Source organism: Castanea sativa, chromosome 1 (genome assembly GCF_040712315.1).
Source record: "Castanea sativa cultivar Marrone di Chiusa Pesio chromosome 1, ASM4071231v1".
Classification (NCBI taxonomy): Eukaryota; Viridiplantae; Streptophyta; class Magnoliopsida; order Fagales; family Fagaceae; genus Castanea; species Castanea sativa.
In genome coordinates this window covers 23,793,585-23,819,203 of record NC_134013.1, presented here as the reverse complement: position 1 = coordinate 23,819,203, position 25,619 = coordinate 23,793,585, and the positions used below count along the sequence as shown (strand labels likewise).

The window sequence follows — 25,619 nt, the reverse complement described above, 5'->3', positions numbered from 1 at the left end:
GGAAAATAAACGTGACCACCAATTTTCTCTAGTGAACCAAAAGGAAATAACTTTTTTTTTTCCTCACTTTTCCTTCCTATGATTTTCTTTCACCGCCAACCAAAAACACACTATCAATTACAAGTCCTTTTTCAACAGTACCCCATAAGTACAAAAAATGTATAATTTCTCTTTTCACATAATAGTAAATCTTACTAATTAAGTTCATGATTAGACTCACAATTCATGTGAGAGAATGTAATAAGCATTTATGGTACACTCAAAATGTTCTATAATTTTCCTTTGTATTTTTAACACAAACAATATGTTAAGAACTAAAATTAAATATTTAAAAAATTAGAAACCAATTAAAATCATAATAGTACTAAAATAATAATTATTCCTACAGATTAATATTAATGTATATTGATGTGAATCTGAACTGATTAGGTGGTTGACTTTGTGCCGTTTGAAATTTACTTATAAGTTAATTTATTGTTTATTTTTCTTACTACTTGTGAGTCTCAAGTAAAGTCACTTGTTTATTTGACTTTTACTTTTTATCTACCGTATCTTAGCAAAAAAAAAAAAGATAAGTTGCTTCCAAATAACCACAAATATTTCAAATCATAACACACTTTTATAGCCTCAGCTTAATGAATGTTGATGACGGCCAGCTACAAAGGTGATGGAGTAAGAAAAACAAATAGCTCTGAACTGCAATTTACTTGCAGCATGTTTTAGAAACAAAACAAAAGCAAAATCAACCATACCAAAACAAACAGAAGATATTCAGCAGAAGAAAGATAAGGGTGAAAACCTAAAAATCTTTCCTACTCAAAACATCAGATTAGGTATGATTGTGGGAATAGGAAGCCTCAAAAAGAGAAGGCCAATAACCAATTCATTTCAACAGAAAGAAATTTCTGGTTTATTTTAGCAATGACCTCTCGAGAACTAAAACGCTCCTCTAATGATCTAATCAACAATAAAGATAAATTATGAATGATTTTTACTCCTTGATTGACAACAAATATCACATTTGTCCTCGCTTCCGTTCAGTAGCTGACATATCAAAATCGAATGGTAAAGATACAGAGACATAGAGTACAATGCTATGCACATATTTCAGACTACAAAAACAGTCAACGGATTCCGTTCATGTACTCTGAAATGCAACCAAACCAAACATGAAAATCTGCTCTCCACTTTATCTGTGCTTGCTTTAAATTTGCGCTCTCTAAATTACCACAACCAGGGACCCTGGACAGAATTAGTAAACCATTCAGACAATACTAGGGGGATCTCCCACCCAATTGCAAATGGCACGGGGCCAGCGTGTTTTTATGCAGTCCACCAAAGGTGCATGCTGAGAAGGCTCCAGTTTAGCCACTTCAGCATCTTTCCCACTAGAATCATTTCCACCTGAACCAGAGGACAGGGCTACATCAGCCATGAATTCCTCTGGCGTCCACCTTGGGGGTACTGAAACCCTCAATTTAGTAAGCCTTGGTCTTTGCACAGGAGTCTCACCTCCAGATGTTACTTGACCGCCATTCAAATCTGATTTTGCAATCCCATTAAAATGGTAAAGATCAAAAACCTTCTTACCCATCAATCCAGATGAATCCTTCAGACCTCCCATGCTCTTGTCCAAATCCAAAATAACCTGCCAGAACTCACTCCATACAATAAAACCAGTGCTGCAAAGGTGATCAAGCTTCTCTGGAGGAAGTTTGATACTCGTTTCCTTGAGAACTTGATGGAACCCTTCCACACTAATGAAGCCACCACCTCCACTCTGATCCTGGGCATCAAAAGCTTTACGGATTTGTGATTCCCTTTCTTCCAGCTCATTCTCATCTTGAACAGTGATATCAAGAGCAAATAGAACTGTATAATGGGACTCACTCCCAACAACCCATATTGGCCATCGTGGACATTTCAGATACTGGCCAACCTTACAGAAATTGAGGGATTCTAGCAGAGTGAGGAATCCAACTTCCACATTTCTGGATATGCCTTTTAGAAACATGCCACCACCCAAATCGATTCTCTCATCAAACACATTAGGGACAGCCTGCCCGCAGAGCAGTAGGTTTACAATTTCCTGTTCCATAACACAAGGATAAGGGCTTAATAATATGGTCCAATCATAGTGCAAATTTTATTTTATAAGTAATTAATAATAAGGGAAAGCATCCAGTAGATCACTTGCTGAAGCATAAACACAGGTTTGTACCTGAGAGGCATGCCCAAATGGAGCAGTGACTAGAGGTAGGCTGGGATCATCCCTGTCATCTTGAATAGAGTCCTACAAGAAAAAAGAATTTTGGTATATTGGTAACATGACCATCCCAAACAATTGACCATAAAATACCTTCAGATTAATGAAACTTAGAAAGTGATAAACATGAAGCTACAGAAAGTGAATACAAAATTACAGTAGCAAAAACACTAAAATAAGTGTTCTAATACAAAATGTTTAAAATTGTCTAAGATCCATTCCAGAAGACAGACAACAGAATGCATAAATTTTTATTAAGAAAACATCTCAGCCTTAAAAGTGAATACAGATATCCACCCATAATTGTCAAATAAATGTTGATCTCTGTTTCTTAAGTATTACTATTGGTTTTGGATTGTATAAACCCCATTGCTCCCAAAACATCTCTCTCTCTCTCATCAATATAAATATATATGGCAAAACTTAGGTAATACTCCTTAGGTGTAGTACATTAGGTTCTCCAAGTAAATTCAAACACATGGTTGCATTGATTAATGAGACACAATGTTATCTTTTTTCTAAGGATAATTAAATTCAATACAACTATTAAATTACCAAATGTCTCAAAAGCTTAAGCTATTGGGAAATGGTAATTTTAATCATTTAACCACATAATTCTAACACACCCCTCACATTTGGGCTCAAACTCCCTTTTAATATGAGACCCAACACATGAAATTTTAAAATGGGAGGTAAAGTGGAGGAAACAGAGATCGAATTCAAGACCTCTTGCTCTAATATCAAATTACTAATTGTACCAAAAGCTTAAGCTATTGGAAAATGGTAAAATTAATCATTTAATCACATAATTGTAACTATATGTTTGAATTAAATTGGGAAACTTAATGTACTGCACCTAAGTTTTACCCTAATATATATACCTATGCATATATCAATACATGTGGAAACTTCATGAAGTTTTATTTGTTTAAAATGGTGCCAAAGCATTTAAGTGTCTTTTGTAAATGTAACAATTAAATGTTGATCATTTGCTATTCCATTGCGTTGTCACTTGTGACCTCAGCTCCTAGATTTACACACTGTATAGGGTTCATTTGGTTATTCCCTGAAAATGAATTAATTCTTTTTTAGAACTACAGACTCATTTGGTCATGTAAAGAACTAGGATTATATATGTGTGCGTGCGTGTGTACCAGCTTTGAGAGGGAGTGTTATGTACATGTATGTGATAGGGATAAAATTGTAATACTGTAATATCAGTGTAGCTACCCACATATAAATAATATGAATGTGCGTGAGAGAAAATTAATTCAAACTGTAAACAGGTAAGTGCACCTCCTTCTTAATAAAAAAATCAATAATTACAGCAATGGGAAAGGGGAAATTCAAACTCTGGTTCTCTGTTGTAATAAAGGTGAGCATGCTATGTTATTGAGCTACAAGGCTCTTTGAGAGGTAGGTGCACTTGATTCTTATAATGGATCGGGTTGGGTTTGTAAATAATGGATCAGGTTGGTTAATAATGGATCAGGAATCCAATTCACAATGAACAAGTTTGAGACAAATTTTTTTTTCTCATTTGATTGGTAAAATAGTGGGGGAGGAGGAGGTGCAGTTTGAACCAGGGACATCAAGCACCCTAGAGGGTGCCAGTACCATAGGTCTATCACTTGAACCCAAGTTTGATACAGAATTTTTATGACTTCAACTTCGTGCTTATGTAAATGGAGGACACTTCACCTGCCTCTTCCTTCTGAACCAATACATCAGCTACACAAATTATCAGCAACTGAAGTCTTAATTATCATTAAAGCAAAGAATATTTTAAGCATAGTCATGCCCAGATCAATCAGTTTTCTGGCAGTACACTCAGGAGCAAAACTAGATCTAAAAGTGGGGTTGAAAAATCTATTAATCCCAAAAGAAAATACAATTCAAGCTTAATTCAAGAGGCTAAGTGTAAAAACTCTGATAATTAATATATAATATATTCCCCCACCCCAAAGGGTGGAAGGTGAGGCCAGATTAAAAATCCCTTGTGCATGGCATGGGTAACATATAAAAATAAATTGAAAAATAATAAAATGCACATAAATCTAGATACATTATATATACCATTCAAACGCCCAACTCACATTCAGTATTTTTATATAAAATTTAAATAGCTTTTAATTGTATGGCTTTATATTACTCACATTTTATGGGAATTTTTTGTTATTTATACAAGCTTATATGAAAGGACGATATTCAATAAATAAATAAAAATATGAGTCTGGTTAATGAGTTTCCATAGGACATTTGTTAGTGGACCATTTTAGGAAAGTTTTGATACAACTTTTATGGGAAATATAAAAAGCTCTCAAAATATCAGTTACTTATTTTTCTTTTCCCATAAAAATTTTCTAAAAATATTTCCTAAACCAATGCCATTAGGGCATTTGTTAACTTTTCCCATAAAAAATTATAATTTTAAAAAGCTGAAATGAGAAATTGTAATAAGAGCCTTCCATGCTGTTAGTTTAGTCCTATCTCACATAGCATGAAATTTTTCCTCACTTTTCAAGCACGCATGCAAGGGAGCACATGAACAGACATATATTGTTTGAATTTCATTGAAAATTATTTTAGGTTCTGCTCCGGTTCTAGGTACACACATCACACTATCACAAAATGAGGTTAGACTCTGACTGAAACAACCAATAGATTTATATTTTAAAAAGAGAACCCCAGGCAAACAAGCATACCAGTCCTCGAGAAAGTAAAGCAGAAATAAGAAACAGCATTGCCCCCATACGACTTTGGAAAATAGGAATCATTTCTTCAAGCCGCTGTAATGCACTAGCTTGCGAAGTATATGTGTCCACTCTCAGAATTTTCTGCAAATCATAACCTGATTCAATTGACAAACCTTCAAGTGCTTTTCCAATGATCTGTGACAAAACAATTTACCACTCAGAAGATAAGAAATGCAAAAAAGAGTGCAAAGAGAAATCAACGACAAGGTCTGACAAATTTGGGTTACCTCTTCCTTCAAACCATCTTCAGGGCCCTCAACCTTTTGCCTAATGACACTCAAAGTTGCAACTGCAGCCCTTTTATTATCTCCACACAAAAACAATATCTCACCCATACTTCTAACCAGGGCTCTGTTAAAAAAATAAATAAATAAAAATAAATTTCAACAACCGTATGATTATAACATAAATCAACTAATCAATCATTAATCAAAATCAAAATCTCCAAGATGAAACATTGCTTTACAGAAAATACTTAATAAAAAAAATTGTTTTTGATAAGTACTTATTAAAAAAAATTACTTTGCAGCCAAACGTGAAAGTCTCCAACATAAAACAACAGTTAGAGTACATACTTCTAACGTCCATAAAGAAGCATTGAATGTCAAATTAGCCTTGTGTTTTCCAAAAATCTTCATTTTTAATAATTCCCCTCTATAATGTTAACTAGTGAAAAAGTTCTTTCACATGTCATTTTTTTCATAATGCAGTAGATATTAAAACTACTAATCTCCAAACTCTGATGGACTCATTTGACGATCATATGTTCCCTGCCCCAATTGCCCTCTCATTGTTAATAATTATCTTTTATTTTCTATTTGTTAGTCTTAACAATTATTGCTAGGTACAATGGTGGATGAATGAAAGGGGTGGAAAATGAATGGGAAAATTGACTGATTCAAAGTCATCACCCTCTAAGAAGAAGATAAAAGGAAGAAGAAAGGATTTGAGAGAGGAAATGAGAAAATAAGGCTCCACTTTTACAAGAATTTACACGAGTCATTAGCAAGGGCAACCCAACCAACTAACTAATTGTAAATAATAGGCTCCACTTTTCAAATCTAAACTAAATAGGCTCCTCTTTGTGCAATCTTGCAACTAACCTAGTGCTTTTCTTGCAATCTTGTAACTACTTCACTAAAGGTTACATTTATAGTGTTGGCTAGTTCACTCGGGTTCATTACCACTATAAAATGGCTTAACTACTAAAAAATTAAGGGAGGAAGAAAAAAAAGTAGAAGTGAAGATCATCTTCCCTAAGAAGGGCACTAACTGTAGACCCACCACCACTACCACTCTACCCAAGCTAAACCTAAATACACCCTCCTTTGTTCCCAATCCCAAGTTTCATCCTCAAGTGCACGTGCTTAGAGAGAGAGAGAGAGAGAGAGAGAGAGAGAGAGAGAGAAACTGGTAACCTCCTTTGAAGACTTAAAAAATGCAAGGGAAAGTTGGTTCTAGTGCTCAAGCATTAATTTGCTGAGGTGACGAGTGGTGATTGCCAGGTGCAATACAGCGCACCCCCCACCAATGTTAAAAATTCTCTTCTAATAAAAGTGGTGATAATGGTGAGTCCATGTAAAACTGTTGTTAGAGTTATTGCCCACAAATCACAACTTATTACCTTAGCAAGTTGTGTCCCTAGGTGGATTAGGTTTTTTTTTCATGTTTAATTTAATGTTTCAAGAGCAAACAACCATCAAATTCGCACAAAAGTCATTGAATATCCAATCTTTTTATTGCCCATCCCTACCTGGACTCTTAAATATCAGGGGGAAAAAAAACCTTCCCTTTTTTTGGCCCAAAAGGGAAGGGTAAGGGGAGATCTAAACTAGTGACCTCCACTTCACGAGGCGTCCTATCCTTCAAAATATGAAACGCTATTCAAGAATCCTTCAAGATCTTAACAAAAAATCTAATTTAGTGCTGATTTCTAAAGATCCTACATTAAAATCTAATCAGTAGTGCGACAACTAGGAGTGGTCAGCCTCTTAAAGAAGAGTGATGGATCAGCAAAGGCAAGATTATATTTATATCATTGCTGACAAAGTTGAAGCTTTGGAAGCCAAATTTGTAGAACGAAGGGCCGGAATTCTTCACAAGAACAAAACTTCAGCCAACAATCCTAATTCTTCCGGCAGTAGCTCCAAGGATAATGTGAGATGTTTAGAGGGGAATGCTAAATAACAGAAAAAAAGATCCTACCCTGCCTCTTGGGGTAAATTTTCGAGGTACACACTTTTGAAAGAGCACAACCTACTCTTCTAGACATGGCAGCAAAGCTGGTGGAGCATTTTTTTTTTTTTTTTTTCATAGGTAATAAAACTTTTATTGATAAAAATGAACATCGTGTTCACGATAATGAACACTCTAAATATGAAACAAAGCACATAGTTCAAGAACTAAAGCTAATAGATTGTAGGAAATCAACAATAGAAATACAGTGCGTAAATTCCCAAATACAAGGCCACTAAAACAGAGTACCAAAAAAAAGAGATTTTATGAGATCTAAAGGCCTCTCAGTATCTTCAAAGGTATGGGTGTTTTGTTCCTGCCAAACTAACCACATTAAACAGGCCGGAACCATATTCCATGTAGTGGACATGTGCTTCCCAAACCAATTCCTCCATACAAAAAGAAGAAAATTAACCGTCTTTGGCATTACCCACTGTATCCCAAACACTTCATCAATTTCACTCCATAAAAAGCATGAGCAAACTTACGGTGGAGTAAAAGACAGTCCACATATTCCTCATCACAACGACACAAGCAACACCTATTAACCAAGGCCTAGCCTCTCAAAACAAGATTATCAACAGTAAGTATCCCACCCCTAGCTACTGTCCATAAAAAGCACACCTGTTTAGGCACCTTAACACACCAAATGCTCTTCCAAGGATTTGCTCAAGTGCACAGGTGAATACTAGATGCAAATACAAGTTATACAACTATGATTTATAAGAACAATAATCATTAAACTCCATCAAATTTGAGAAAGAAAACTTCCCTGGGGCCGATAACCACTGGAACAAAGTCCTCAGAAAATGTGTCTTCCGATCTAAAGTTGACCTCTCACACCGATCCAAATTTTTTGCACTTCTCTCCCTCCAAATACATCACATCAAACAATGAGGAATGGCCTTCCAAATCTCCCTATTGCAATGCCACCCAAAACAGCCTTGACAACTCACTAGTAAATCAACAACCCTCCTATGCATCACCCACTGAACCCCAAAAAGAGCAAAGGCCATATCCCATACCCCCTTGGCAATAAGGCAATGCAATAACAAATGGTCCACTGTTTCTCCATCACCCTTACACGTACAACACTAGGGATGGCAATATTTGACACGACCCACAAACACAACACATTTTTGCGAATTAGTGTTTAGTATAAATGAGTTTGTGTCAAAAGCAGGTTGACACGCTTTAACACGATTAATAAATCAGTCAATTTCATGTTGACCTACTTAACCCGCAATCAACTCAAAATAACCTGATTTATATAAATAAATTTCATTTTTATCTAACACAAATTTCAATTCTAAATATAATAAGACTAGTTAAAGAATTTTAATGATATCTTGCTGGCATCAGTGGCATGGAAAGTATAAGTCGGATATATGGAACTTGGTTCCAGGGTGCTTAATGTGGATTGTGTGGTTGGAACAAAATCGTCGTTCCTTTGAGGACAAAGAGAAGACTTTGGTTGAGTTAAATCTTTTATGTTAGCGTAGTCTCTTAGAGTGGTCTCGTTGTTGGGGCTTTACTAATTGCTCTTCTCTCTCTGAGTTTTTGTCCTCCCTTAGCTTAGTTTCCTAGTAGCTTTTTTCTTGTTGTTCATCATCATGAACTTCTTGTATGTCTTTCTTTCTATCATTTATAAAAGCTTTTTGATTACCTATCAAAAAAAAGTTAAAGAATTTTAATGGCTACATTGATAAATTTTTCATTGAAACTCTAAAGTCCCTAACTCTCTTTTTGCTTCTTTTTTTCCCCTTAGATTGTCTACTAAATGGGTTGAAATGGATTTTGTCGAGTCAACCTACTTAAGAAATGGGTTGCTTTAGGGTTGAGCTATGTATTCAAATGCCTCAACATGATACGAACACGACATGAATTGACCCCTATACAACACCAACTCACAAGAATAATATTACACTTTCTCAAGTTTTTCTACTGTTAGAATTTTCCCCAAGGAAGTTGCCCAAAGAAAGAATGCGACTTTTGTTGGTTCTATAGAGTGACATGAATATTATGATGTGATTCCCAGGTGTTTCAAATTGACTTGCTTCTTTGGATAAGTATTCTAAGTGGAATCACATTTTGGATGAAAGGAGTATGAGATTACGTCTTATGAAACTTGTTGGACAAACTCAAATTAGGTGGACGTGTGGAGTATGATCGTCAATTAGTATTGATGAGACACTGAATAATTACTATTGATGAGCCATTTCAATTAGCTTTAAAGATTGAGGCAATCCCTCCCCCCCCCCCCCCCCCAATTAGTATTGATGAGACACTGAATAATTACTATTGATGAGCCATTTCAATTAGCTTTAAAGATTGAGGCAATCCCTCCCCCCCCCCCCAACCCAACCCAACCCAACCCAACCCAACCCAACCCCCCTCCCAACTAGAAGGTTTCCTGCTCAGGATTGAGAGATACCTCAAGAAAGTTTTGACCGTGCAGCCAAGTTATATGACCAATTCTACTGCTGAGTTAAAAAATTAAAGCTCCAGGCTAATGAACAAAGAAAAGACAGAAACGATCATTTTTTTAAGTGCAGATAAAAAAGGGCATATAGCATGACAATGCCCAAAGAGGAAATTATATGCCAATGTTAACGCTAAGGAAACACAAATGTGGGTAGAAAATGAGTGATGATTCTAGGAGCGAGATTAAGCCCTTGAATGTTGATCATCTTCAAGGAGTAGAGGAAGCTACTTCCATCCTATCAGTTATTGGGCACATTCCTACTGCACCAAAGCAAAGAGAGGATTTTTTTTTTTTGATAAGTAAGAATGATATATAGACGAAAGGCTACTCTATGCATGAAAAACATAGAGCAACCAGAAAATACAAGAAGAAGAAAACGGAGAAAAACAAAAGAGAGAACCAAACAACAAAGAAATTACAAGAGAAAAAGGGAACAAAAAAGAAAAGGGAGGGAATCACTAGACGTGAGTCCCCACACCCGAGACCAATCAAAAAGAGTTCCACTAAAGGAAGCAAACAACTGATCACTAGAGCTATCCAAATCCTCAAAAGTCCTCCGATTCCATTCCTTCCAGATACACCATAGGATGCACAACGGGACTAAATTCTAGATTTGAGACGAATGCTTCCCCAGCCAATTCCACCATCCAAAAAGCAAGTCTGGGATCGATCTAGGAATAACCCAAGACAAGCCAAAAGTTATAAAAACAAAGCTCCATAACCGATAAGTCATCTCACAATGAAGAAGTAAGTGGTCTACCGTCTCACCACAATGACGGCACATAATGCACCAATCCACAAAATCCAATCTCCTCAATCTCAAATTATCTCCCGTTAAGATCTTATTCCAAGTTACACACCAAACAAAAAAAGAAACTCGCCTAGGGGCCTTTACTCTCCAAATAGCTTTCCAAGGAAAGACAGTTGAAGGAGAATTCCTTAATTTGTTATAATACGACCGGATGTCAAAAGCCCCATTAGGCTTCAATTTCCATCTTATCCGGTCTCCAACATCCATAGGAGGGGTGATGGCACCTAGAATACGAAAAAACTGCAGACCTTCATCCATCTCCCAATCATTAAAAAATCTACTAAAACGAATATTCCAAAATCTTCTATCCTCCGCCTCCTGCTTAGGCAAAGAAGCTTCAACAGAAACCTCCTTATCAATGGCAATACCATACAGCCTTGGAAATACCAATTGGAAACATACTTCAATTTTTTCAGATTATAGTACGTTATGGAACGAAATTGATAGGATAGTAGGTTGTATCTAGTGCACAAAACTCCCACTTTTGCATGGCCTCGAGAGGTTTGTTAGGCAACCTTATCCCTTTGTTTTTTGGAGATGCTGATTCACGGATTCAAAACCACGACCTACTTTTTTTGGTGGAAGGCACTTGCTATCACAATAAGGCTATTGTTGAGGGGTTGAAGCTACCAAAGGAACCACATCCTCAACCATACAAGGTAGAATGAATAATAGCACCTCTATTCTGGTAACAAAATGATGCTTAGTTTTTATTTCTTGTGGGCAATATAATTTTCTATATTGTACATTGTTATTCCTATGACTATGACATATCTTAATGGGGTGTATCATAGTGGAAAGAATAATACATATCAATTTATGTTCAATAAAGAAAAAATTATGTTAAAACCTATGAGCACATAGCAAATGAAATATATATATATATATACACACACACACAAGAGTTAAAGCCCAATGATCTTTCAAGAATAGATTTGCAGAGGGACTACCACCAAATTCAAATAAGGTCTGGTCATGAGTGGAAGACAGCCTTTAAGACAAAGAATGGTCTCTATAAATGGTTGGTTATATCATTTAGGCCTTCAAATGCACCTAGAAACTTTATGAAACCTTTATGAGAGTGATGACATGATGTTCAACCCTTCATTGGCAAGTTCCTAGTTTTTTATTTTGATGATGTAACTATTGTACATGGTGATGTCTGCTAGCAAGAAATGGACCAAACCATCAAAGCCACATGCCCAAAATAATATAAAAGAATAATAAAACAGGAGAAAGAAAGTAGAGAAAGCCAAAACTTGCTTCAACTCACCGAGTTAACTCATACATAATTCAAGGGGTTAATGGGGAGTGCACATTTGGTGGGACCCTTCATGACTTGCATGGCCTACATGGTTTATTTGGTCTTACTACACATACTTGGTCTTTTGCATAGTTGCCATCATACTCCACGGCAACATGGCCATTAGCCTTTAGCCATCAACAAAGGAATATATAGCCCTTGCCTCTAGACATTGATAAAGTTATGTGGCCATTACCTTAGAGACATTGACAAAGTCATTTCACCATTAACCTTTAGCCATTGACAAAGGCATATAGCCATTTGCCATTAGTCTATAGACATTGACAAAGTCATGCGACCATTAGCCTCAACAAACGTATGTAGCCATTAGCCATTAGGCAAAGTCATATGACCATTTCCACAATCAACTTTTACAACAGCAGGACTGGTGCAATTATGCCAAAAGCTACAGGTGAAGGACTTCATCCACTTCACACCACCCCATCACACCACATACAGTTATACAGAGCAAGACCACAGAGGAGTATATCTCACATTACAACAAGCAATGAGGGTTCTGCTACAAGAGAAGTTCTATATTAACATGAAAAGGCACTCTTTCGTGACTTCTTGTGCAGTGGTATTGATTTTATAGACTCATATAAGGTGTGTGAAACTTCATTTGGCTGTTTTTGACCTAAGCCTACTAAATTACAAGAAGCTTGAAGTTTCTATTAGAATTACGGTTAAATGATAAAATTCACCATTTCCTATGTTATCAAAGCAAGAAATCTTAAGTTCAATCACTAACAATACTATACCGACCATTTAAAATGTTAAAGCTTTTAGAACAATCAGTAATTTAACATTTTCCATATGGCTTGGCAACTTTCTATAGGTTTATCAGACAGTTCAGCACAATTAAAACTCCAGGAATAAACTGCATGAAAAAAAGGACAATTTTCTTAAAAGGTGGCAGGAAGCAAGGCTTTTTAAAAAGTAAAGAAATTGATGATGGAAGCACCCGTTATATGACTGTTCCATTAACGTATGTAGTATTACTTCCCACAAAAAAAAAAAAAAAAAAAAAAAAAACCCTGCATGCCATTGCGAAAAACTGTTACAAATTCATCCAAAAAAAAAAAAGAAATTTGTCACGTAATAGAGAAAATATGGAAAGGGAGAGAAGATAGCAAAATGAAGTGCTATATCTTCTGATGGAATCCTCGGTCACTATAATCCACATATATGAGTTTGTTATAAGGAATAAAGAATGTTTTTGAAAATGAGAGACGGAAGGGACACCTCATCATTTAGGAAATTCTAAACTCCTTGGGAAGAGTGTGATACATTCTTCTAGAAGGGTACAATACAATGGTACTACTCAAAGCATATTACATCAATAAATGCACAGGCCAATGAAGGTTGGTGGCAAGGGGCATCAATACGCTTACAGATAGATCTTGGCCACAACAGAGAATGTCTCATCATAATCAAGACCACACATACGTCTAGGTATAATTCTTGGAAAGTAAGAGTTTTTGAGACATTCAACAGACCCATTTGGATGAAACTGTGCACCCATTTACATCCAACAGTACATTTCCAGTGAGAGGAACAAAATACCAAGTCCTTTTTTTTTTGGCTGAGTAGGTACCAAGTCCCATCTAATGTATAGTAGCCATTTTCAATTCCATGTCATGTTGCCAACCTAGGTCAAATAATGCATCAAGAATGGTTTTCAAAACTAAAACACCTGAAAGTACGAAAATAAAACAGGAAAAAGAAGACAACGACGGGTACAAAACAACATTACTAATGGGAGGCTTAGTAACACGAGCTTGTACCTTTCTGGATAGCAATAGAAAGTGAGTTTGAGGTAGGAGTACACAGAAGATCAGCAGATTGAGCTGGAAACCATGAACCATTGACATAGACTTGTAAAAGAACTGGAGTCTTTGGTGCTAGAGCCTATGGGGTTAAAGGCTTGGAGAAAGGTCTATTGTATAATGCCTTTGGCAAATAGCAAAGGATGTCTTTAAGACATATTCATTGTCAGACCACAATATTCAGATTTTCTGGGCAAATTGGATTTTGATTTCTTTGGAAAAGAGTTGAAAATTTGACATTAAATCAACGATTTTTCATTAAAAAAAAAAAAATTTAAAAAGCCATGTTGTTCAGGAGTAGTCTTCAACCAAGTAACAAAATAGTGAAACCAATTTGATGCAATACGGAAAGGACCCCATATATTTGAATGTACTAACTCAAATGAGTTAGAAACCTGACCAACTAAATTAGATGAGATAAATCACAATGGTGTTTACTAAATTGACATCTTCACTAGATAGAGATGAAATGTGGCTAAGACTCATAACCTGACGCTTCAATGTAGACAGGGACGGATGACCAAGATGATAATACCAATGCAAAGAAGATAGGGAAGGCTGAAGGGCTCGTGGAGGAGAAGTGGGTACAAAGCCTAAAAAGTAGAAACCACAGACTTCATGCCCCATAACAATCATTTAAGTTGTCTGGAATCCTGAAAGATACAATAGAAGGGTAAACCAACGCAGCACTAAAGGTCTTTGGTTAGTCTATAATGGACTACAAATTAAAGGGAAAACCATAGATGTGTAAATCAGATAACAACACAAGGTCAAGACTAAGTGAGTGGTTCTAGAGCCTTTAACTTTGGCAAAGGTAACACTCTAAGATGATGTAACAATGTGATAATCAGAAAGACAAGTGGACGCAATACCTGACCAGGTAAAGTGATTATGGAGGAAGAGGTTACTCGCTGTTGATAAACAAGAAACACCGGGCATGCTCTTATGTTAATATGGAGATCAATTTTGTGTCTTGGACGATAGTGGATGGTCTTGATGCTAGAGTGGACTCATCCTGTGAGAAAGCCAGATTGGCAGACCCAAAGAGTTTTCCGTGGAGGTCCCAACAGTAATTACCTATGTCATTATTACGCCCACAATACGTACTTCAGTTCCCAGTTGCTAATTACTGTCGTCATTATGCCCCACAATGTGTACTTCAATTCTTAATTGCCAAACGTCTACCTCCCCTGGAGTTACAGCCACGTGTACTCCAACCACCTCAACCAGTATGACCTTGTGGTCCACCATAACCACCACAAGTGGCAATTGGTGCAAAGTGCTTGCTAGAATCAATGATTCAAGAATAAATCTCAAGAATAGATGGAAGATCAAAACTACATAAAATCTGTGCATGAACAGGCTCATACTCTAACCTTCAAACCACTAAGAAAATGAACCACTTCCATATCCTGACATTATTTCTTCATATGTCAGAAGTCAATCATGAGGGTTGATACATGTTCCTCTCCTTGAGGACACCCATGACTTGAGAACAGTCTAAACTCTGATTAACCCTGGTCGAGGTTTAAAATATTGCTTTCAAGTGTCATACAAGCAACATTCTTAGACGCAGAATAAATATGTTGTAACCCCAATGTTTGATTCTATCCTAGTTCTATACCATAAAGCATTAGACATGATCAGGTTATCCCCCTAGTACCAAAGACTTGCAGAGGAAACAGAGGAAGTGCAGATAGATGAGCCCCCTGAGCTGGTTGTATACTCGCAAATGCAAAGAGTGATTGCTTGACATACAAGAGGTGATAATAATAATAAAAGTCCTTCCCTCCCAAAAAATAGTTCTACTAATCGAGACCAATTAATTAAAGTTCTTAACATTGAACTTAATAAATATCATCGGAGTGTTTAATGTAGTTATAAGGAACAAAGTTCAAGTCTAGTATTCATTATGCTAATCAACCAAGTAGGAAATGAAGAAATTCAAGCAACAAAAGTGGATAAAAGATGAAGAAATGATCTCATGAAGAAATGATCTCTAAATACCTCAGAATGGGCTGAATAATGTGACAACGATGAAGAAATACAAAAAATCAACCTAAATATGACTTTTACCAGCTGATGTTCAAACTATACCAACCGAAATCTTGCTGAACCAGCCAAAATACCTCTAAACTGGCTGAAAAGTGAGGCGAGCCAACTGAAAAATGATCTGAACTGACCAAAACACTACTGATTCTGTTGAAACATGGTCTGTACCAGCCGAAAAATGATAGAACAGGTCAAAACAATCCTACACTACCAAACACTAGATTGTCAACTCAGCCAAACACCAACCCAGATTCAGCTATCCTTATCCATGATAAGGGACAGCTAACCACCGAGAGCCAAACATCCAAACACTAGATTATCTACTAGTCCAGGACACGGAATAGCCAGCAACGTGAACCAAACAGGGGTCTTCACTGTCAACTCTGTCCTACTGCTTCACCGACAATGCTCAGAATCTTTTGACGACTACAACATCAGCACCAACATAGCTCAACGACGGCTGAGATATAATAAAAAATGCAACCCTTTTCCTTGGGAATTACCATAAACCACTGTAACAATGTCAGAATTGTCAAAAATGATTGGAACGACCTTTTTTTTTTTTGATAAGTAAAAATGATTGGAACGACCAAAAAGCTTTGGTAATCCACCAGAAAAAAGCACCAACCAAGGCCAACCAAACCAATGAGTCCAACAGATCAACAAATCAGTCATACACCCAAAGACATCAACAGCAACAACGGTGATGAAGTCAACATTTTCCTGATGTCGTCAATCACCTTCCAACATCATCAAGACAACAGATTGTTCAACCCAATACACCAAAAAGCAATCAACAAAGTAGTTGAATCAGGGAAGGAAATGAAGGAAAAAAAGAAAGAAGAAGGCTGAAATGGAATGAAATAGAGGCAAGGAAAGAATTACAATTTCCTACTCTGATACCATGTTAGGTAATAGAGAAATAAAAGAGAATATACAGAAAGGGATAGAAGATACAAAAATGAGGAGCTGTATTTTCTAATGCCGTCCTAAGTCACTCTATTCCACATATATAGGAGAGTTTGTTACAGGGAATAGAGAATATTCTTGACACGGCTGGTGGGGACACCTCACCACTTAGGATATTGTAGACCCTTCAGGAAGAGTACATCAATTCTTCCAAAAGGGTACAATGCTGTCGTACTACTCATAGTATATGATCTCTCTAACATATATCAAATACATATTCTATAACTAACAAGTGCCACCGATACAATTTAGTGCATATTTAGATCAGACAGCCCACAATCATACAACCAAAAAAAAATTTAAAAGGTTGAAGAGTAAACAACTTGAAAAAAAAAATTAAAATTTTGAATTTATACTATCAAGCAACTTCAAGTAGAGAGATGAAAACCAAAGCACAAAATATACAGGACATTTGGAATGTCCTGTACTTCTGGACCGGGAAATGAGTGATTAGTTTGAAACAAGACAACTAACAAAAGTCTACACATGAGAACACAACTATATTACTGCTTTGATAGCTTAAAAATAGAACATATGTATCTCTATTTTGAGCATTTTCTCTGCTAAAGTAAGAACAATAAATAGTACAGCAATGCAAAAGTATTTAGAACGTATAAGTTTCTCGACTGAAAATTGAAGGAAAAAAAGCTCTGCATTTTTCCTATATCAAAAGTATCATAGAATATAAATGATGCTCTCTTAAAATTTCATAAATCACAAAGTAGCACGAAAAAGAGAGGAAGCCATAGGTAAGAGATTCAAGTCATTTGAAAAGAAAAATGAACCAAGGTCCGAGACTACAGGAAAGTTGATGCATTGCCAAGAGAAAATGGGCAATGTGATTTAATTATGGTTATAAGAGAGCTCAAAAAGCATGCACAATGACAATGAGCATGCAATCAAACACAGTGCCAGAGACACCAAAGACAATGAATTTATGGATTATAACATTTTTTTAAGAGTCTAAGGTTTTTCCCTGCATGAAGATGAAGCAATTAAACTTCAAATCTGTAGCTTAACACCTGAACTATGGCACACTGAAATAGGACATGTGCTAGTTACAAGAAGCTGTTTGAGATGTCCAAAATTTACATTGTTAGCAGACTTCCAAAAGCTGGATTTTTTGTTGGACATAGTGTGTGCAGAGTGCCAGTTCAGCAAGGGCCAAACGCTACCTTTCCAAGAGTCACAGTTATAGTTTAAAGCAATCTGTACTTTGATTAAGATATGATGTATACACTTCCCAATGCAATAATTAATCACCTTGCTTTTGCATCTTCAGTTAGAGAAGCAACATTATTCGCTGCAACAAATTGACTTTTAGACAATTCATCCGGAGAGAAAAGAATATATTTGAGAACAAATGCCTGCAAAACCCAACAGAAAGTATTGCAACCCATATAAGTACAAAAACATGTTTCTAGAAGTAATGGAACCAAGAAACTTAATTAAAAATAAACATAAACAAGAAGACAACTCTACTTGAAGAAATTTAAATCACTAACACAAAAACATAAGGGAACAAACTCTGTTAGTGACATAGTTGATTATACTCATTGTATCACCAGATTTATTGCATTGGAGGAAGATCCATGATATATAATTACCTGTCAAATTACATAACATCACAAGATTCACCCTTCACAGGCAACATGTACAAAAAACAGAAAGAAAAGCCAAGACCAAAAAGGTTTTCCAGTGTAAAGGACTTCATGCATTTTTATTTTTTAATAGGTAATCAAAGATTTATTGCATGAAAATGGACATCATGCTCACGATGGTGAACACTCTGACATACCCACACAAGAAAATAAAATACAGACGAAAACTACCATGAAAGGGTAAGACCAAAATATAATTTATTAGTTTCAATGGGGGGAAAACCTAGAGAACTTCCCAGCAAAAGAACTTTGATATTCATATAACTCATTAATCAAAATTAAATGATATAAGGCCAATTAGCTAAATGAAAATTTCAGACTGCCTTCAAATCACTCCATTACCTAATTCAGAATGAACCAACGGGTTGTTATTAAAACATGTCCCGTATAACGAACTTCTAATCACTAGAGTTCACCTAACAAATTCTTTGGGAAGGATGGAACAAAATGTTGGCAGGATTTCTAGGACTGATATCTAGGCCCTAAAAATTTAAGATCAAGCTGCATAACTGGTAGACATTTCATAAATGTAATATATTTGAAAATTATATCCATTTTAATACTGTAAAAGTTAGTGATTGTTTTTTAACTAATGTATGATAGGCTAAACATGATTTTTGATGAATTTATCATGTTTATATCTTCACATTTCAATGGCCTGTCACATATCAAAAACTCTTTTATAGTCCAGGCTGACACTATTAAACTCTAGTCATGAGAACAAGCTAAACCAGCATCATGCCAGCATGTTCAACATGCCGCCAGGCCTCATACAGGTCAAGACCAAGCATATTACTCATTTAGAATCTACAACCAGCCTTACACTTAATAATCACCCATGTGTGTGTGTGTGTTTCAATTATAAATTATTATTGTTGAGATCATGTATGAATGTACCAATGAACACGGCAGATTCTATTAAGAAACTGCAAATTTAATGGTAAATATTACTGCTTATTTTGTAATGTACAAACAGATCATAATTACTTGTTTCCTCCAAAGGACAGGTTCATTTTTTCGTCTCCATTTTTTTTTTTTTTTTGCTAGTTAAAAAGGGCAGAAGGTGGGGGGTCCAAACCCCAAAATCCAGGCATCACAAAGGGCGCCAATACCATTGGGCTATTAGCTTGAACCCCTCTTTTTATTTTTAAACATTCTAATCAAAACAAAGAATGTCAAAATGGTTACATATGCGGGATAGGGAAAAATCCTAGAGACAACTTCATTCTGCTGGGTCAGGATTCATAAATCAATAGCCGATATCTACATCAGGTCAGAGTTGCATCCAGAGAGAATTACCATTGTGAAAGATATGAACAGATGGCAATCATTGCCCCCTAATCCACCACAAGCTAATAAATTAATTGACCCTAATAAGACAAAGAAATCACATAATTGAGATCACAAGACTAAAGTTACACTCCTTTGATTCCAAATTGTGTCTTGTTTAACAAAGAATTAAGTTTAATAAGGCCTGGCTAATTAATTGAAACTATTAAATATTTTATATCAGTTTACGAAACTACCTGTAATTATGAATGACAAAACTCTCTTGAAGTTGGTGCCGAATAAGTTTGAATTGCTTTGGTTTATGCATTTAGTTTATTTTAAAGGGTAATACGAGAGGATGAAATTTACATGCTTTGCTTCAACTTTTACAACTTAACACTCAATTTGTTAAAGTCATAAACGGAAAGTCCCACGCTCTATTTGGGACCAAAAGAATTCCTTCTATTGTTTTTTTTCCTCTTTCTTTTCTTTTCCTTAATGTCACTCATAATAGAGTGAATTAATAATGAGAACCAAAGTAAAATAAATAAAGCTGATATTAGTTTCTCATTCTTGGACATAGAATACAAAAATAACAAGCCTTCAGCTTTTTATTTCTAGACTTCTCAATCAACTTTCAATTTTCATGATTGGTTGATATGTATGTTCACCCTTGAGGCCAAAAACAAAATGGAAATGAATAATTATACCCTTATATAAATCCATACATTATTTATTTTTAATAATTCCAACTAGAGCGCTAATTGAAATTTTCCAACCAGACTCTACCTTTGGAGGTACAACCTTCCCTCATCTAAAAACAAGATGGAGGAAAGGAGAACCAAAAGTATTTAGTTTAAACAACAAAAATATGGTTTTTTTTTTTTAATAATTCGATAGTTGGAGGTGGGAGAATTTGAACCCTGAATGTCTCCGGTGGACAAACACCTGGAGGTGCTAGTTGAGCTACAAAGATCTTGGAAAACAACAAAACAAAAGGATGGATTTTAAAGCTGAAAGTATTCAAAGGAAGGTCATGTCATTTACTAAGCTCAAAACAAGTAAAGAATTAGGAAAACCTGTAATCTCTTACACTTGTTAGAAAGGATCTCTATAAATTTGATATGTGTATTTTCAATGAGGTGAACTATCATTTAAATCATCAAGAGGAAAAATACTGCCATTAAAATTTAAAATATTCCAGCTTCCAACCTAAATGGATTCCAAGTCTTCTGCAATTGCACCTCATGCTCTCAAATCTCCCATAAAGTTCTACCAATCTAGTAGTTAAATAAACCTTAAAAAACTGTACATCAACAATTTTAAGTTGACTTGAAAAAAATAATAATAATAATTTACAACAGTTCATCTAACTTGGCGACTCAATGTTAGCCAAAGTAGTCGGTATTATATCATAAATTTAGCCTGTTGGAAACAATAAAAAAATACTAATTACGAGCATATGTGAAATAACACGCAACACATCACAAAATTCTAGGTCACGCACAGCATGAGACAAAAAATACATATTAATGTTAAGTAATCAGGGCATTACTTGTATGGCTGCTAAGACGCCACAGGGCCCACCTTCATGCTGCACTAAGCCCATAGATGTTTCTGGATCAGAACTAAACCTATATGACAGTTTTTTGCAATATTAGCTAATAAGAGCAAGAAATGACACTACCATAAAGATTTATTGTTTAATTAATAAAAGGAATAGAAAACATACCAAAAAAAATAAGATGTTCAGAGATATTAAAGATAAAGGAATGTGCATTTAAGGTAAGAAAAAAAAATAGGTCTATTAAAATAATTTGGACAGATACATACATAAGCAGCAGATTTAAGCACACACAGACAGATATATCATTTCATCATTAGCTTACATAAATACTGAGCCTAAGCTAAAATAAAAACTATAACAATATAATAAGATTAAGCAATTAAACATATATATAATTAAAATGTTAATTTCAAAACAGTACAAAGATATTAAAAATGAATGGTGGACTTGAAAAGGAAAGGTATTGGGGGGCTTGAGTTTTGTATCTGGCATCACAAAAAAAGGCTAAAACATAAGTTGTTGCTCTCTAGCTTGTGAAACATAATAACCTTACAACAAAGGTCATGTAATCTTTCTGCTCTCTTTTTTCTTTTTTCCTTTACAATGTATCAGGTATGATGCCAATCACATATTGGTACAGCCATAGTTTCAACAAACCAAGTTTCTAAGCAAGCAAGTAAAGCATTCCCAGCTTTTTAAATGTAATGATAATATGTTTCAAACATTCATTTTTAATGGTATTTTATTTTTCGCTATGGTAAGTAGCGGGATATGCATCCCTGGGGATTTGAACTCAAACACTCCCCTAAGAAGAGGGCCAGAGATACCACTCAAGCTAAGAGGCTTGGTTTTTTAATTGTATTTTTTTGTCACTAAAAGATAATTTACTATAATACATTAAATATTTAACATGTGAGTACTTGTAAACTTGTCAATGTAACTCCATATCTGACCAAATGCACTGAAAGGCCACACACTAGACTACCAAAGCAAAGGTCTAACAATATTCTTTTAGATTGAACTTCTATGGATATTTCTAATGACAATTCAGACTCTCTATAACATATTTATTATTTAAAATTAATTCTTCAAAAGATTTAATTTAATTTTTTCAAACATCCTTCTGCTCCATGCACAACAACACAATCTTCCATCACAGTATCACCATATGAGTGGGAAGTAGTGCCTTGGTGTTCTGAATATAACATATGCATAGTTTGAACTTTTTTTTTTTATAAGTAACAATATTTATTAAAAGAGGAGATTACTTCGTGTTCACAACGATGAACATAAAGTATCTTAAAGAATTACAAAGAATTATACAGAGAATCAAAGTGAATCTTGAAACCCAAAAACAGAATTACAATGTGTAAGACGACATGCACAAAACCAATCAAACAAGGTACAAATCAACAAGGATTTCAATTGATCAAGAGGTCTCTCATCATCCTCCAATATACGGTTATTATGTTCCTTCCACACCATCCACATCAAACATAATGGAGTAAGATTCCATACATCTGAAAAGTGCTTTCCAAACCAATTTCTACCATCCAAATGATAGGTCTGCTACTGTTGACACCACCACCCACTGAGCCCCCCAAACATCTTAAAAACTACACTCCAAATAACATGAGCAAAATCATAGTGGAGCATTTATTCACTAATTCACTGTTTCCCACTGCACTGACACATACAGCACTAGCCAACTAAAGAAAAACCCTTCTTGATAAGATTGTCATGGGTAAGAATCTTACTCCAAGTTCTTGTCCGAACAAAAAAGGGCACCCTCTTTGGGGCCTTGACACACCATATACTCTTCCAAGGGAATAAATTAGCACTGGTTCCATGAATAATCCTTATAATAGGAGTCAAACGCCATCCCATCCTATCACACCCCATCCCCTTGCGCACCTGTGAGTAAATAACTCTAGAAAGGAATTCACCAACTCTAACTCCCAATCATAAAATCCTTTTGAAAACACATGTTCCAAGTCCTAACCACCCATCCATTTGGCAATGCAAACAAGCAAAGGCTGAGGCATCTCTATCAGCAAAGCACGCAAACAGGTTAGGATACAAATCCTTCAAATGAAGATGTCCACTCCATTGGTCATGCCAACACCTTACTACAGTCACCTACCTCAAAGGACACATACTGGAAGAAACTATCCCAACCTACTCTGATACTCCGCCAAGTCTACACCTATGCAGCCCTCTACTTGCTTTTGTACTCCATCCACCCCCTTCCTTCCTATAGTTAGAAGCTATAACCAGATGCCGCAAGCGTGTAACTTCATGCCCAAAGCACCAAAACTTCCTCTCTTTTTTTCTTGATAGGTAGATATAGTGGAGAAGAAGGTGGGATTCAATCCACAAACATGAAACACTACAAAAGATGTCATTACCACTAGGCTATCATTTGAACAAAAGGAAATATTGGAAGTATGGATTTTTCACAATACCAAAAAGAGGAAGAAAACTTTCCTAATGATCATAATCCAAAACTTAACCAAGTTGGTAAAAGGTACAAAGTATTACGTGTTAAGAGCAACATGCGTTCAGAGTAGTAACACAAATAAGTGAATTTTGTCCCATTCTAAAGACTGTCAAGTATGTCAAATAACATAGTTGCACTTTATGAGATAGGTTATCGCCAATATCAACTGCACTCAAAAGTAATGTGACTGCATAAACCAAATATTAACACTAACCCAAATTTAGCCGTGTAAACATAATGAGCTATGCATTACTACAATATCCCCTAAAACAACCATATTTTGAGACTAGTGCATAATAACCCACAATCTATTACCTATCCAATATCCATATAGTATACTTAGATTACATTCCATCTTGCCAAATACCTACAAAAATCGCGAATTTCTCAAACTCAATAACTCATTCAATAAAACCCACAATTGCCTAACACAACTAAGCAACAGAATTAAAATCAAAACACTACCTTATTCCCTGATTAGTCCACTGTGCAAGAATGTCTTTGGAGACCTCAGTACCAAACACCATCGAAAACAACTGCTTCGCTTCCTCCTGCGACAGCTCCTTCCCCAAATTCACACTCTCCACTCCCAAATTCTTCTCTTTCTTCTCAACCTTCGACACCGAACCCAAACCCAAACCCGAGCCGGCCAAGCCCGAAGCAGAGCCCGTCCTCGCCGCCAGCATTCGCTTCTCGGCAGCAGCCGCCATGAGCTCCCGCTGTAAACGCCGGGGAGACTCGTCCGGCGAGACAGCCGGAACTCCGGCAGGTGTATCCCTTGGCTTGCTCCGCTTGGGCTCAGGTGGAGAGTGCTGCATACTCATCCTCAGAGCGATCCTCAGGTCCTCTTCTTCCTGATCCGCCATTGAAACCCTAAGATCCGAATTCAAAGAATCTTCAATGCGAAATCAACGAGTCGTACAAATTAGGGCTCCGATATCCGATAAATTCAATATTATTGCATACTTATAAGTCCATAATTGAATCGCAGATCAATACAGACCCGAGCGAATTGTGAGAATTATATATATATATATATATATATATATATATAGTAGAAATTGTATTTAATTTGAAGAAGAAGAAGAAGAAGAAAAATGAAAGAAAATTAAATGAGATTTGGGGGTTTTATTCTAAAACGGGGTCGTATTGGGGACACCCCCAATGCTTTTTGTGGAGGGATTAGTGGATTATCTGATTGGTAATTAAAAAGAAACAAGATGATTGGTGCTGGAATGACTGTTGTGACCCCTCTGAGTTAAAAAGTAAAATAGATGAATAGGGAAAAAGGTAAGGGTATTTTGGGGAATTAACAGCGTGTACTTGAATGAGCGGCGATACTTTCCTTTTACGGAGAGTAAAGAAGAGTTTCCGCTTGATAGTCAGAGAAAGAGAGAGAGAGAATCTATGCTAGTGAAAGTCTGACGTTGTTGGAAAGTGGGCTTAGATATGGTGGGTGTCTTTGGTTGCCGTACGATTGGAATTGTGTTTACTGTTTGGGCTTTGCTTTTTTTGAGTTTTGATAATATCATTTGCCAAACATTGTTATAGTCATAAATCATAATTCTTGGAGCAATGTTTTTTTTTTTTTTAATAAAGTACCCAAAAAAAAAATTTAATACAAAACATTTTGCATAAAATTTCGCGGCTTGGAATAAGCGATTTATGGGTCAAATTTGTCTCTATCAAAATCAATTTATATAATATTTTTATTGAATTTCAAGAGTAATTATTATAAAACAGGTATTTCTAGCATATTTATATAAAAGAAATTAAGAATAATAATAACTCATTTGTTCCCTAGTATGAAGAACGGACAACACCATTCGTACACTCTTCCCCAAGAACCATTTTGTGGTCTTAAATATACAGAAAGCAAGTAATTTGTTTCCAAAATATATATTTTGTTTATAAAT

At 35.8% G+C, this 25,619-nt stretch overlaps 1 protein-coding gene across 1 annotated transcript; it reads right to left on the bottom strand.

Annotated features, from left to right (window-relative positions):
* Positions 1 to 974: 974 nt before the first annotated feature.
* On the bottom strand, positions 975 to 24,811 carry LOC142605621 (uncharacterized). The gene is made up of 7 exons (XM_075777050.1): positions 24,169 to 24,811; positions 21,192 to 21,270; positions 17,970 to 18,073; positions 5,250 to 5,373; positions 4,972 to 5,157; positions 2,222 to 2,293; positions 975 to 2,089 (listed from the first exon to the last, which is right to left on the bottom strand). The coding sequence occupies exons 1-7, from the start codon at positions 24,567 to 24,569 to the stop codon at positions 1,265 to 1,267; spliced, it is 1,791 nt and encodes a 596-aa protein (XP_075633165.1). The 5' UTR covers positions 24,570 to 24,811; the 3' UTR covers positions 975 to 1,264.
* Positions 24,812 to 25,619: the final 808 nt, after the last annotated feature.